This window comes from Salmo salar, chromosome ssa28, assembly GCF_905237065.1.
Source record: "Salmo salar chromosome ssa28, Ssal_v3.1, whole genome shotgun sequence".
Taxonomy (NCBI): Eukaryota; Metazoa; Chordata; class Actinopteri; order Salmoniformes; family Salmonidae; genus Salmo; species Salmo salar.
In genome coordinates, this window is record NC_059469.1 from 3,047,267 (window position 1) to 3,061,576 (window position 14,310).

The window sequence follows — 14,310 nt, forward strand, 5'->3', positions numbered from 1 at the left end:
CCCCTTCCTCCCCGAGCTGGAACTAGGTGTTTTGTTGTGATAATTAAAGACGAAGCGCGGGACTCTTTAATGGAGCCATCACGCTAATTGAGGTCTACACATCCAAAGACAAACAATAATGAATGTAAATTTATACCAAAATAAAGTGCAGCAAATCAAAGGGTGCCGTGGCTGCGCTCGGGGCCTCTTCCGGTATTTACATCGCGGTGAGAAAACATTAAATTAACAGAGCTTAATTTGTAGCCTTTTGTCATATTAACAAGTGTTGACAAGAGTTACCAGGGGAGAGCCCCCGTGTGGAATTGTGGGTAAAATACGGGCAATCACGGTTCATTAATCTAATTGGACAATACAGAGAAATGCAAAAATGCATTTGCCACAAAGAAGCAAGTTGGGGCTGGAGCAAAGGGGGGGGGGTTAGGAAGCCGCAGTGTGCTTCTGAGGCCCAGTAGTTGGTCCATTGCCAGAATGCATAAACTGGAGACAGTGGTCAGCCAGGAGTCAAATCAGTGCTTGATCAAAACTGAGAAGGCCCAGTTTGAGATAAGTGGATACCGAGCTTTCCCTATGTGCTCTGCTTATGATGTTACCAGTCAGGAAAATACAGAAATCAAGCTCTTAGAAAACCCAACAAAACCATTTGACATTGCCTCTGACGGAGAACCATTTGACATTATAACCTGGGTGGTTCTATCCCTGAATGCTGATTGGCTGATAGCCGTGGTATATATACCATGGGTATGACAGCATTTCTTTTTAATACTCTAATTACATTGGTAACCAGTTTATAATAGCAATAAGGCACCTCAGGGGTTTGTGATATATGGCCAATATACCACGGCTAAGGGCTGTATCCAGGCACTCGGCGTTGCGTCGTGAATAAGAACCGCTGTTAGCCGTGATATTTTGGCCATATACCACACCTCCTCGGGCCTTATTGCTAAATTGCATCATCTACATTAGGGATGCTGATTTTATACCGTAACGATATACTTAATGATCCAAACCACTAAATAGATCTACATCTAGACATAGTTATAAACATTGTAGCTGTAGAGCAATAAAAAACATGCTTGATGACAGTGGAGAAAGAGGATAATAAAATGTTGCTTACTGTGGTACTAACCAGCCTAGCGGATGGGGGAGCTGCCCTACAGAGCCAGGCGATAGAGGGTAATAGGGAGATATGTCTGGGTGTTGTGGAGGCCTTGGAATTCCTGGAGAGAAAGAGAGAGAAAAGGTAGAGAGAGCAAGGGTAGAGGGACAAATAAAGAGGGAGAGAGGGATGGACCCCGAAACATCAGTCAGTGTTAAATTCCTCCTTTGTGAGTTTCATAATGAACAGAGTCGACATCACAGGAAGCTGGGTGGGTGGAGAGGAGGAGGAGGAAGAGCGGTTGCGCTCACATGTACACAGTGCTAAATCACACGTCCTGATCAAAGCTGTTTGAGTCTGGCGGTACGGTGTCATAACGTGTTGAGAGAAAGAGGGGGGATAAACAGGGTTTGACTTCATATAAACCCAACAAGTTCTCTTACTGTCATAAGCATGAATGAAGGGATGTTATAAACAGTCTCTGCAAGTTATTAATGGCCAGCTTGTTTCATAGCTAATATACTGGGTGACACTACAGTGTTGTATTTGCTTAGCTGTCTTTATCTGACATAGGCTCTTACAAGCATTTCGCTACACCCGCAATAACATCTGCTAAATATGTGTATGTGACCAATAGAATGCGATTTGATTTATGACTTTCGATAACATCTATGACATGCTTATGACATTGTAAACTAGGTCTTATAAATAGGGGCCCTTGGTTTCCAGCTTCTTTTAACCAGAATTAGTTCATCCTATTCCTCCTAACGTTTTTAACAGAGACAGAAATGATGTTGTTTTCCCATCTGATGCACAGTGGCAGAGATGTCCTACAGAGGGCACTGCGAAACAATCACACATTTGCCAATGTCGCAATCACTTACTGTGGCAGCTGACAGGCAAATAAAACACGCAGACAAGCCACCCAAAACACTAGGCCTCCAAAGGTCTGTCATAAAAAAAAGGAGGAATGGCGAAAGCGAGAAAATTATGGCTTTTCCATTTTTCTGGTGTTGAGCGTTAAAACATGACAAGGAAGTGTTTGAGTTCCACTGGCAGACAGCACAGCGGAGGGACTTTTATTTGCTCTGGTGCATTCTTTCACAGTGGTCCTGCCTGGCCTGCATATCAGTGCAGCTGTGGAGCAGTTTTTGTTTGGCTGGTGCCAATATGGCCACAGTGGACCCAGATGAAGAGTACTGCAGAACTAACCCTGGCCCCATGAATCCGTCCACAGCCGGTGTGTTGCTGGTGTGTGTCATACCCAAAGCCACAGGGCCAAGCCAGGTATTTGAAAATCGGCCCCATGGGAAGGTTTTCATAGACATTGTTCAGTGACAGGTGCCTAAGGAACATTTTGTGCATCCAAGAAGTAGACACACCCTCACTGGGGTTTGTCTCTAAAAACTGATGCCGAACTAATTGAGAACAATTTTTATAAAAAGTTATAGATCGTTAAGGGTTCCAGAGTGGCGCAGCGGTCTAAGGCATTGCATCCAAGTGCTAGAGGTGTCACTACAGACCCTGGTTCGTTTTCAGGCTGTCTCACAACCGGCCGTGATTGGGAGTCCCATAGGGTGGCGCACAATTGGCACAGCGTCGTCCGGGTTAGGGTTTGGCCGGGGCAGGTCGTCATTGTACAGTGAGGAAAAAAAGTATTTGATCCCCTGCTGATTTTGTACATTTGCCAACTGACAAAGAAATGATCAGTCTATAATTTTAATGGTAGGTTTATTTCAACAGTGAGAGACAGAATAACAACAAAAAAATCCAGAAAAACACATGTCAAAAATGTTATAAATTGATTTGCATTTTAATGAGGGAAAGTATTTGACCCCTCTGCAAAACATGACTTAGTACTTGGTGGCAAAACCCTTGTTGGCAATCACAGAGGTCAGATGTTTCTTGTAGTTGGCCACCAGGTTTGCACACATCTCAGGAGGGATTTTGTCCCACTCCTCTTCGCAGATCTTCTCCAAGTCATTAAGGTTTCGAGGCTGACATTTGGCAACTCGAACCTTCAGCTCCCTCCACAGATTTTCTATGGGATTAAGGTCTGCCGTGTGTTTTGGGTTATTGTCATGCTGGAATACCCACCCACGACCCATTTTCAATGCCCTGGCTGAGGGAAGGAGGTTCTTACCCAAGATTTGACGGTACATGGCCCCGTCCATCGTCCCTTTGATGCGGTGAAGTTGTCCTGTGCCCTTAGCAGAAAAACACCCCCAAAGCATGTTTCCACCTCCATGTTTGACAGTGGGGATGATGTTCTTGGGGTCATAGGCAGCATTCCTCCTCCTCCAAACATGGCGAGTTGAGTTGATGCCAAAGAGCTCCATTTTGGTCTCATCTGACCACAACACTTTCACCCAGTTGTCCTCTGAATCATTCAGATGTTCATTGGCAAACTTCAGACGGGCATGTATATGTGCTTTCTTGAGAAGGGGGACCTTGCGGATGCTGCAGGATTTCAGTCCTTCACGGCGTAGTGTGTTACCAATTGTTTTCTTGGTGACTATGGTCCCAGCTGCCTTGAGATCATTGACAAGATCCTCCCGTGTAGTTCTGGGCTGATTCCTCACCGTTCTCATGATCATTGCAACTCCACGAGGGAGATTGACAGTTCTTTTGTGTTTCTTCCATTTGCGAATAATCGCACCAACTGTTGTCACCTTCTCACCAAGCTGCTTGGCGATGGTCTTGTAGCCCATTCCAGCCTTGTGTAGGTCTACAATCTTGTCCCTGACATCCTTGGAGAGCTCTTTGGTCTTGGCCATGGTGGAGAGTTTGGAATTTGATTGATTGATTGCTTCTGTGGACAGGTGTCTTTTATACAGGTAACAAGCTGAGATTAGGAGCACTCCCTTTAAGAGTATGCTCCTAATCTCAGCTCGTTACCTTTATAAAAGACACCTGGGAGCCAGAAATCTTTCTGATTGAGAGGGGGTCAAATACTTATTTCGCTCATTAAAATGCAAATCAATTTATACCATTATGGACATGCGTTTTTCTGGATTTTTTTGTTGTTATTCTGTCTCTCACTGTTGAAATAAACCTACCATTAAAATTATAGACTGATCATTTCTTTGTCAGTGGGCAAACATACAAAATCAACAGGGATCAAATACTTTTTTCCCTCACCGTAAAGAAGAATTTGTTCTTAACCAACTTGTCTCGTTAAATAAATCAAATAAAAAATTACACATTTGTAGCTGAGGAGGGTAACGTTGCTCTCCATTGCCATCCAGTGCTGAAGTCTTAATATAGCTTGTTAATTAATTAAACACTAAGCTCAATTAAGCAGACCATTAACTGGCACATTAAACAGCAGCTGGGTCATTATCACCCTTTTGTGAGGAAAATCATAATAAGAGACCATTATTACCTCAAAACCCTAACAAAACAACCAGAGACCCTTCAAAGCCATTCAACATTACCTCAATATTATGTACAACATATTGAAAGTGAGTTGACCTACTAGGTCAAAATGTTTATTGCTGATGGACATTTAACATGAAGGAATGCTACATTTAAATTCAGTCAGACGGATGGGGCACATGCTATGGTGTGTGTGTTTGTGTGTGTGTGGGAGAGAAGCATTCAAGCATGTGAAGTTACACACACCCACCTCCTCCTGTAGTGTCAGAGGAGAGAGGAAATAGTGACCCTCCCCTCCCTGCCAGAGCCAAATCAACAGGCTTACTTCTGCAGGACCAGAGACACAATAGCACAGCCATAAGGAGAGAGAAGCTTTCTGTCTGAGTAGCCCTGACTGTTGTCTGCCCTCAAATACCACACACCTGGTCAGAGAAAGAAGGCCCTGCAATGCTGTGCTTTGTAAGGGCTATATCTTCCATAAATAAAACTATATTTGTGTGTGTGTGTGTGTGTGGTTGCATAGGCAGCAGTGGTAGCCTTTGTATGTGGACAACAATGAGAATTCTTCTGTGTTCATTTGAGGAATTTAAAATAAACATCTTTTTTTTCTCTTTTGTTGACCTTGGGAGAAGATCTCGTGGCTATTGTATGTTAGTCGCTGGAATATCACTATTTGGATTTGAGGACTGTGTGTCTTTGGAAAGGTGGCTGGAGTGTTAACCATTTCCCAACCATTTTTATCATTCCCCAACGGGGCATCAATGTAGTGTAGTGTAGTGTGTATGTTCTCTGTCTTACCTGTTTTGGGGTCCACGTCTCCCTGTAGGTGCGGAGGGGGGTTGCCTGGTGTGAAGTGCTCATTGCTGTAGGTGATCAGAGGCGTGAGCGGGTGCACGTGGTGAGGGTGCTGTACCACTGGGACTTTATTAGACTATAAAAAGAGGGAGAGAGAGGAGGAGGGGAGAGGGGGAGAAAATAAAACAAAAGAAGAGTATTAATATTTGGGTTAGGGGTAGAGATGGCAGGCGCCTGCAGTAGAGTTACAACATGGCTCAGAAAGCTCTAGAAAATTGTGAGCCATCAAATGATCAACCCCCTCGGAGCGCCAAACCGCCAGAGCAGAGTGAAAATAGTGTGCTTGGTAATTAAGAACGCTTTTGCGGTGACACTCCGCGACTCAGTAATGCTATCTCAGACGCAGGGCTGTCATTTTAGTTTTGGACTGGGGCTGCATGACAAGGGGGCCTCTTACTGGGGGTAGATCGATCATGTGCAAACCACCAAATGTGTAAAATCCACACCCATTATAACAACAGTCAGCAATCCTCTACCATCCAACCCCTCACTTAGTGCTTCACCCTACTGATTCCCTCTCCTCCCTCTGCTATACACCCCTCTACCCCTCCCCTCTCTGTCCCCCCAGGGTCTGGTTTTGGAGAGGGCTAGAGGAGGAGGGGAGGTAAAGAGGATAGGGGGGCATTGTAATAAAAGAGGGGAGAAAATCCATTTCTACATTTTTGCCAAATTAGTTTTAGCTATGTAATCTTCTCTTTGTGCTCCTAAGTGGCCCAGGCCCCTTTTTCAATTACCCAAAGATTACAGTTAAGCTGAGGGGTGCTCCGCCATGGGCCATGTTAACCAGAGCTCAGCCCCCTTCTCCAGGCGCGCGCGCGCGCACACACACACACACACACACACACACACACACACACACACACACACACACACACACACACACACACACACACACACACACACACACACACACACACACACACACACACACACACACACACACACACACAAACCAGATTAGTGTTCTGGTTTAAACCACTGGCAGTGAGCTGGTCTTGCTCTTCAACTCATATTCTGTCCCTCGGCAGTCAAAGAGGCATCACTAATCAGGCTTGTGGTAACATGGCTGATGTGTGCTGGGGAAAAGGAGCGTGATCTAGCTGGTGTGTGTATGTGTAGAGAGAGGGGGGGAGTAGGAGCAATGGGGGTGTGGGTAATGTTCCCTTCACAAGTTCAATTTGCACTCTTGCAGTCCAAACACACTCATTAGCAGCCCTAACCATGGCGAGGCACCAACCCAAAACCTGGCTGTGGCAATTTTCCAATAGACTTTGAAATGCATTAAAGTGGGAGAGGGAGGGAGGGATAATGTATGGACTCTATGCTCATTTAACTATACAAATGCAAAGCTGAGGGCCCTAGGCAAGACACGTGTGCAGAGCTTAATGCTGAAAATCCATCATCTCCACAGGCTGAACCAACTGTGAGCAATTTATGAGAAACATTTCTGTGTAACTGACAACCAGATTGGTCTGAACTGAACTGTACCAGGCTGGAGTGGGTAAAGTTCCCTTCCAGTGGAGCTGTGAGAGGGGTAGAGAGGAGAGAGGAGGGGGAAGGGTAGCGCCAGGCGAGAGAGAGAGGGGGGGAGAGGGGTGGCATTCCACACCGCATGGTCCCAATGAAAGATTAATGAACCCAGTAGAACTACTGGGAAACATGGAGAGACTCTGGGGACTCATTCACAGCCCTGAGCTCAAAAAACTGGAGAGCGAGAGGAGAGAGGGAGGAAAGAGAGTGAGAGAAGAAGGGGGGGAGGGGGGTTGGTTGTGGTACACGACTCGTTAAAATGAATACAAGACACAAATCAACATGTATCTTCCCCACAGTCCCCATATCTAATCTAAAAATCTTGAACAGAGGGATAAAGAAAGATGGGGATATGACAGCTGCCAAACACAGCTGACGAGGTAGCCATTGAGCAAAAAGCACTGGCTGCCCCAAACGGCCTTCTCTCCTCTACCCCCTTCAGTAATGATGTGAAAGAATGTTGTCAATTCTCCCTCTGCTGAAAGGCTTTAGAGGCCATTTAAATTAGTTATTTTGTCTCCATTGAGAGACTGTTTAAAATGCCCATCCACCAAGTCTGCATTAAGAGCGAGAGACAGCGAGAGAGACAGCAAGAGATGACAGAGAGAAGGACAGACAGCGAAAGGGGGAGAGAGACAGCAAGAGATGACAGAGAGAGAAGGACAGACAGCGAAAGGGGGAGAGAGAGAGACTGAGCATGATAGAGAGAGCGAAGCTGTGAGAGAGAGAGAGAGAGAGAGAGAGAGAGAGAGAGAGAGAGAGAGATGTTGAGAGATGTAGAGAGGGATTTACATGGGGCTAACAGGCCTCCATTTCAGAAGCCCCGAGCAGAGCCAGGCAAATAATAGACAACGCAAGAGCTCCAGTTTATATGGCTTCTGGGCCATGCGGACAATACTGCTGTTTGGCTACTGTAGCGGCCAGCCTCTCTCTGTGTGACTGAGGGGAGGATTAGAACCACCCCATGAAGGGGGGAGGAAAGAGGGAGGTGTAATGTCACCCATAGAGAGAAACACTCATCAGCAATGGAGGTTTGCTGCCTTACAGAGAAGGCTAGTCTGTATCAAGACGAAATAATAAATGTATTCTGAAGTATTTCTAATGTTTTTTTTTCAGTGCAGTTATTCTAAAACAACTGGAGAATGCCTCAATGCAGCGAGAGGGGTGTGAGAGTGAAACATTTTGTGCAGCTTCCATTTGGGTCAAGTTGACTCACACACACACCTCTACATGCCCTTGAGTCCAGACGTCACTGACAAGCCCATAAGTTAAGCTTTTGCACTTTCACAGAGAGAACAGGTGAGTCATACCAGATTCCAACACCTACAGTGCAGAGCCCATATGGACTGTAACATATGCACAGAGCTTAAGTGGAACAGCCATGGAGAGAGGCGGGATGATTTTTTGTTTTACTGATATGAGCCCAATCACACCTGAAGTTCAGGCCATTGCAGAAAACACAGACTAGGTTCACACCATATCAACAATACAGTTTAGTCCCAACCCCCCCAAAAAATAAGATATAGCCTACACTGCGTACACACACACACACACACACACACACACACACACACACACACACACACACACACACACACACACACACACACACACACACACACACACACACACACACACACACACACACACACACACACACACACACCTTCTATTAAAATGAAGCCTCGGTGCAGCACCTGCTTTTTTTCCCCCATTAAAATGAATCTAGGCCTCGGTGCAGCACCTGCTTTTAACACCCTCGGACAACAGGCGCTGACGGAATCACACCACAGCTCCTCAAACAAGTGGAGCATTATACAAAGCACACATGCTAAACAAAGGAACTACGTGGGAGTATTTTCTGTTTCTCTACAAAGGAAGGAGCAAAGCCGACTTCCTGGCCCTGTTGCCATCACTCCCACCACTTTCAGTATTACTATAGACAGAAATATACCAGGAGACTAATCACGAGAGAGCTGTTCAAGAAAGTGCATACAGACACGCGCGCGTGTGCTCAAAACGGGTACTCAATCAACACACAATTGTATGAATTTGTATACACTACTGTTCCTTGACCTTGATTAACCATTTCAAAGAAAGCGTCCCGCAGAAATTCCAACTGCTGAATGGCTAAACGCTTTACAGAAGATCTGTAGTACTAGGGCCTGTGCATACACCTCTGCACAAACAAACACACACTGTAGCGTACTTTAGAAATATATACATAAAAAGAGTCACACTGCCAAGAAAGACAACTGTTTTTCCTCGAGAGAGTGTGTCTGTGAGAGCGTACATGTTCACGTGAGTGTATGCGTGCGTGCGCTGAACCCCCTTGGTGCGAGTGACAGTCGCAGTATCATGGTCTTGACCCCTGGTGGTGACCTCACTAGTGTCTGGGCTGTGTGGATGGAGAGAGGGACTGTGTGTTTGTGTGCAGGCCCTCTGGTTGCCACGGAGAGGCCGTGTCACACTCACTCAGCATCATTGTCCAACCCCTGACCCCTAGGCATTCCCATCAGCCACTCATGCAATGGGGCTGATGTAGGGTGGACACAACTTGTCCGAGTTGGTTAGGTATCCTCTTTCTTTATGGTTCAACTGACCATGGTTTTGGATCTGAAAATAAAGCGTGACCTTTATCAAGTGGTATTTCACGTTCCAATGGTACATTTGAGTCAATAACTTGGTTTTTACAATATTGCTTATCATTTAGTCTACGAAACAAATCAAACTTTGTCAAATCACTTTTTTGAGCTGCTTCACCACAGGCATGTGGTAATGGCAGTTACAAGAGGATACTCTGTGAGAGACAGAAACAAAGAGGAGGAGGACAGAGAGAGAGAGAAAAGCAGGACAGGGAAAAGCTGTTGGCCTTGCATTTCCGCCTGGTTGCACCTTGCAGGGCAATTTCAAGACTAAATGTGAAGGTGGCGACCTTGTGGCCCCTGCACGTCTCTCCATGCTTTATCTCATGATATGATGAGTTGTCACAACGCCTTGCAGGCTCTAATGAGCTGTAGTGGAGTTGAGTGAGGGGGGCAGGGGGACCGGGGGGGGGCCTGACAGCGTAGTGATGGATAGGGGTCCTCGCAGGCCCACAAATTCCAGAGCAAGCATAAAAAGCTGCCAGGGCACTGATCCCCTCCCAAAACGTGCCAGTGGCCCGCATCCAAGCACACACACAGAGACACCATGCAGAAAACACACACTGTGCAAGAGGAGTGGGAGGGAGGGAGAGAAAGAGAGGGAATGATTGGAGCTTGTGTGTGTGTTTGTGTGTGTAGACTTTTACATTATCTGATAAGTGCAAAAACAAAACACATGGCAACATCAAAATTATTGTCCACTATCACAATAGGTTTTATTGGTGTGATAGGATGTATTTTCATAAAACATTCAAGTTTACCTCTAAGGCGTTAAGAGTGCCCGCTCCAGGCAAAATATTATCGTCTCCAAGCGACACCCATATCACATCTCTGTTGCCAGTAACTACATTTTCCATCTCACTGTTAGCAGTGATGGAGATCAAAGTGAACATTCCCAAAGATACAGATCGTAGGCTACACATCAAATCCTAGTAACGATGCTATATTTTCATTAATGCAACACCTTGGGGTCAAACGAGCAGAGCAACACATTACATACCATTTTGTGTTGGTTTCTTTACCAATACAATATCTTAAAGCGTAATCTTCTATGAACATACTGTATATACACTCTTAGAAAATAGTGTTCCAAAAGGGTTATTTGGCTGTACCCATAGGAGAACCTTTTTGGTTCCAGGTAGAACCTTTTTGGTTTCAGATGGAACCCAAACGGGTTCTACCTGGAACCAAAAAGGGTTCTTCAAAGGGTTCTCCTGTGGGGACAACCAAAGAACCCTTTAAGGTTCTAGATAGCACCTTTTTTTTCTAAGAGTGTACAGTGTCAGAATAAAAATACACACACTAACTTAGATCACCATATTTGAGTTAAAACTGGACAATTTCTGCAGCATTAAATACATCAACATTTTCCATATTTAGACGTGGAACCAACCCTCACTGTTGTGTTTGCACTAAAATACAATCTCAGTAATATCGCAATGCTGTGTTGGGGAAAAAATTAAAGAATTTAGGAAAGTGCCAGGCGATCAGTATTGCTATTCCAGACAGGGAGAAAAAAATCAGCCCACTCCAAGGGCATCTTGCTCTAGAGACCGAGTCAGTATATTTAAAAGTTAATCTATTCACTTTGCTTCTGTGACATGCTTGCTGCTGATCACAGGACCTAACAAAAAATGTATCTGGGCCAAAGCCTTTGCTCTCATTCTCCATCTCTCTCTCTCTTCATTCATTCATACATATTGAAGTCTGTCATTTGTCAAATTTACATTTTGCAATATATCTTCCATATAACTTTGTCAATGTGATTTTAATAAATAATTGTCTAAAATGTATTTCATATTGAGTTTTATACAAGAGCAATGTGCTATGTGTGTTTACACTTCCCCATTAGAATGTAATCATCTCTTGAGCTTTCCTACCCGAGTTGAAGTGGTGTCTAGAAGCAGTGATACTACAGTGCAGGAGCTACACTGAGTTCTGTCATCAGCTTTTGAAATGCAATCAGCGTTTTACATTTTCAGTTGAAAGAGGAGGCAATTATAATTTTGAATTAGATGGCAAAATTAAGAGAGGAATATGTTAATTTGTGGGTTATTTCAATTATATTTTCCATTTCATGGTTAGACGCGAGCATGATCAAATAATGCTTTGTCTAGGAATTACTATTCAGTTGGATAATAAGGTATGATCTTTTGATAAATAATACAAAGTAATACTGAACTAACTATTTTCATTTTAATTCATTAGTAAATAACTGTTTATAGATTTGAATAGCAATTTAAAACAAAATGGCAAATGCTGCTTTCTGTCTTTGGCCTGTTTCTGTAAATGTACACTGCTCATTAGCATATCCCCACACACACCTCCCAAACACACGCCAAGATCAAGAACACCCCCTCCCCGCACATAAACATACACAGCCACCTAAAAAAAAAATTGAAGCAAAAAGGAATATTTGAAAGGAAAAAGCTTTAAAGCAGATGACCACCAGCCTGCACTTACAGGAGAGGGAATACCCATCTGGCTCCCCCTTAATCACAACAACCATCATCTGAACCTCAAAGTTCAACGGTAACATAATCAAAAAGTGATGGAGAACAGGAATTGAGAGAAAGGGAGATGAAGAGAGACAGAGAAAGGAGGTAGGGGAGTGTGGTTTACTCACCCAGCCACTGAGATTCAGATGCCAGCAGCCGATCTGCTGGAGGAGGGGGACCCCGGGGGCAAGGACTCCTCCTTTGGCTCCCCTCTCCTCCGGCCCCGCTAAAACGCCCTCACTCGGGTACATGACCCCCCGCTTACTTTTCACCTGCCCCCCACTTCTCCTCCCTCACTACAGCGTTCAAAACCACTGGCCTTCCCTTTCTTCTTCACACTCTTTTTCCTCCTCCACTTCTTCTTCTTTGTCTTTTCTTAGCCTTCACTTCTTCTTCTCCCAAAGTGCTGAAGTGTGTGCGGCTGGGCATGTGTGTGTCCCTCAAACCGAGGCATCCTCATTGCGACACGAGTGGCCCATTGTTCCCAGGATTTTATGATTGGAGGATCCACAGACATTTGTGTCTGAGGATCCACAGATGTGGCTCAGGGTCTGGGGCCTAGCCTGCCCCCCTACCTCCCCCAAAACAGCATGAGGATCCCCCAGCTTCCTCCACCACTCTCAGCAGCTCCTCGCAGCTTCCTCTCTCAGGAAAGTTTGTGCCGGTCACAAGAAATGAAAGCGAAAACACGAACCGAGAAAAAAATTATAAAGTGCTGCTTCTCAGTGCAGAGAAGTCTTCCCACAAGTAACAAACGAGAAAAAAAATACACAACAATATAGACAACAAAAATATTGTTATTACAAAACTCCCAGATTGCACACTTGTATGTGTGTGTATGTGTGTGTGTGGGCTCTGCAGTCCCTCCAGGATGCCCAGAGTCGAACTGGCAGCTTGAAAAGCTTTGGCTACAACAAGGTAAAGTGAGCAAGGAAAGAGACAAAGAGAGAGGGGGAGAAAAAAGAACAAGACACAACATCCACAAAGGGAGGGCAGGCTCAGCAAAGTGTAGCGAACAGTCACTTATCCATGTGATACTGACAGTCCCCTCTCCAACCCAACTTTCCAGGGGGGAAGGAGGATACGAGAAAGAAATGTATTTGTCTTCATTTTGACATGGACGTGACATCTACGTGGGGTCTTCTTTCTGTTTATTTTTTTCTGTCCAATAATACTGAAGATGGGAGGGTGGAGGATTCCACTGTTAAATCCTCCTGACCTCTCTGTGTGAGAAGATCAACTACGCAAGGCCTAAAGCCTCCATACCCCCTACTGCTCTCTCTGTCCTCCGTCTCTGAAACATTATCATCTTGAGATCATTTCCTCTGAATATTCGGGCCCCACAAACATGCTCCTGTCCCTAGCGCTTTCCAGGCTCTTACCACTTCCAGGGCCTTAGAGCAGGGCAAGCAAATGCAGGACATGTGCCTTTCACCAATTAACAAGTAGGGCGATTAACTAATTGCACAAGAACTTGCTTCACCAAGGTTTAATTTGATATTTTGAATGTAAAGGAAATATACAATTGTGGTTTTTAATAAATATATCATTTCAATATGATTTAGTGACAAAAAAGTAGGTAGAGTTCCAAACACATTGTCACCTACCTGGTGACAATGAATCAAAAATATATTTGCAATAAAGGGGTGGCAGGTAGCCTAGTGGTTAGAGTGTTGGGCCAGTAACTGAAAGGTTGCTGGATCGAATCCCTGAGCTGACAAGGTAAAAATCTGTCGTTCTACCCCTGAACAAGGCAGTTAACCCACTGTTCCCTGGTAGGCCGTCATTGTAAATAAGAATTTGTTCTTAACTGACTTGCCAGGTTAAATAAAAAAAAATACATTAAAAAAAGGGGCAACTGAAAAAGCATATTTTAATATCTGAGCAACAATAAGATGTAGAAAAATGACAACAACGGAAGCAACAAAAACCTAACGCATGGCTTTTTCCCCCATATTTTATTTCAATCTTCTTTTTTTGCCCTGCTCTTCTCTGGCGTTCGCCAGAGGCCCTTAATGCCAAAACAAAGCCCTAGGAATGTCCTTTACATGGCTCCCACAAAAGCAACGAGGCACCGGCTTGACAAGTAAAAGAGCCCCAACAACGTGGCGGCTAATTGCCTTCCCTCCCTCCATTCAGCTCGGCCGCCACACTCCCGCGACCTCCTTTGTCCCACGTGCACTTTCTTAAGTAAACTGCCAGTTCGCCCGCAAATGATGGACAGCTCCCAATCAGCCGGCCACAATGGCAACAGTGCGACCAACAGGAGAGACGACCCTCTGAAAAAAGAGAGAAATAAAAGACCCTC

General features: G+C 44.8%; 1 protein-coding gene across 35 annotated transcripts in view; it reads right to left on the reverse strand.

The window, feature by feature from the left end:
• The window catches only part of LOC106589326 (transcription factor 7-like 2), a 100,727-nt gene that overhangs the window by 14,644 nt on the left and 71,773 nt on the right, over positions 1-14,310 (reverse strand). For 33 of the 35 annotated variants that reach the window (XM_014179145.2, XM_014179138.2, XM_014179152.2 and 30 more), the window contains 2 exons: positions 5,273-5,405; positions 1,115-1,217 (listed from right to left, as the gene is read on the reverse strand). In XM_014179145.2, the coding sequence (XP_014034620.2) occupies positions 1,115-1,217; positions 5,273-5,405 (236 nt within the window). Of the gene's footprint in view, positions 1-1,114; positions 1,218-5,272; positions 5,406-12,130; positions 13,096-14,310 lie in introns of those variants that run through there. The other 2 variants (XM_014179159.2, XM_045710118.1) reach the window with 2 other exon arrangements.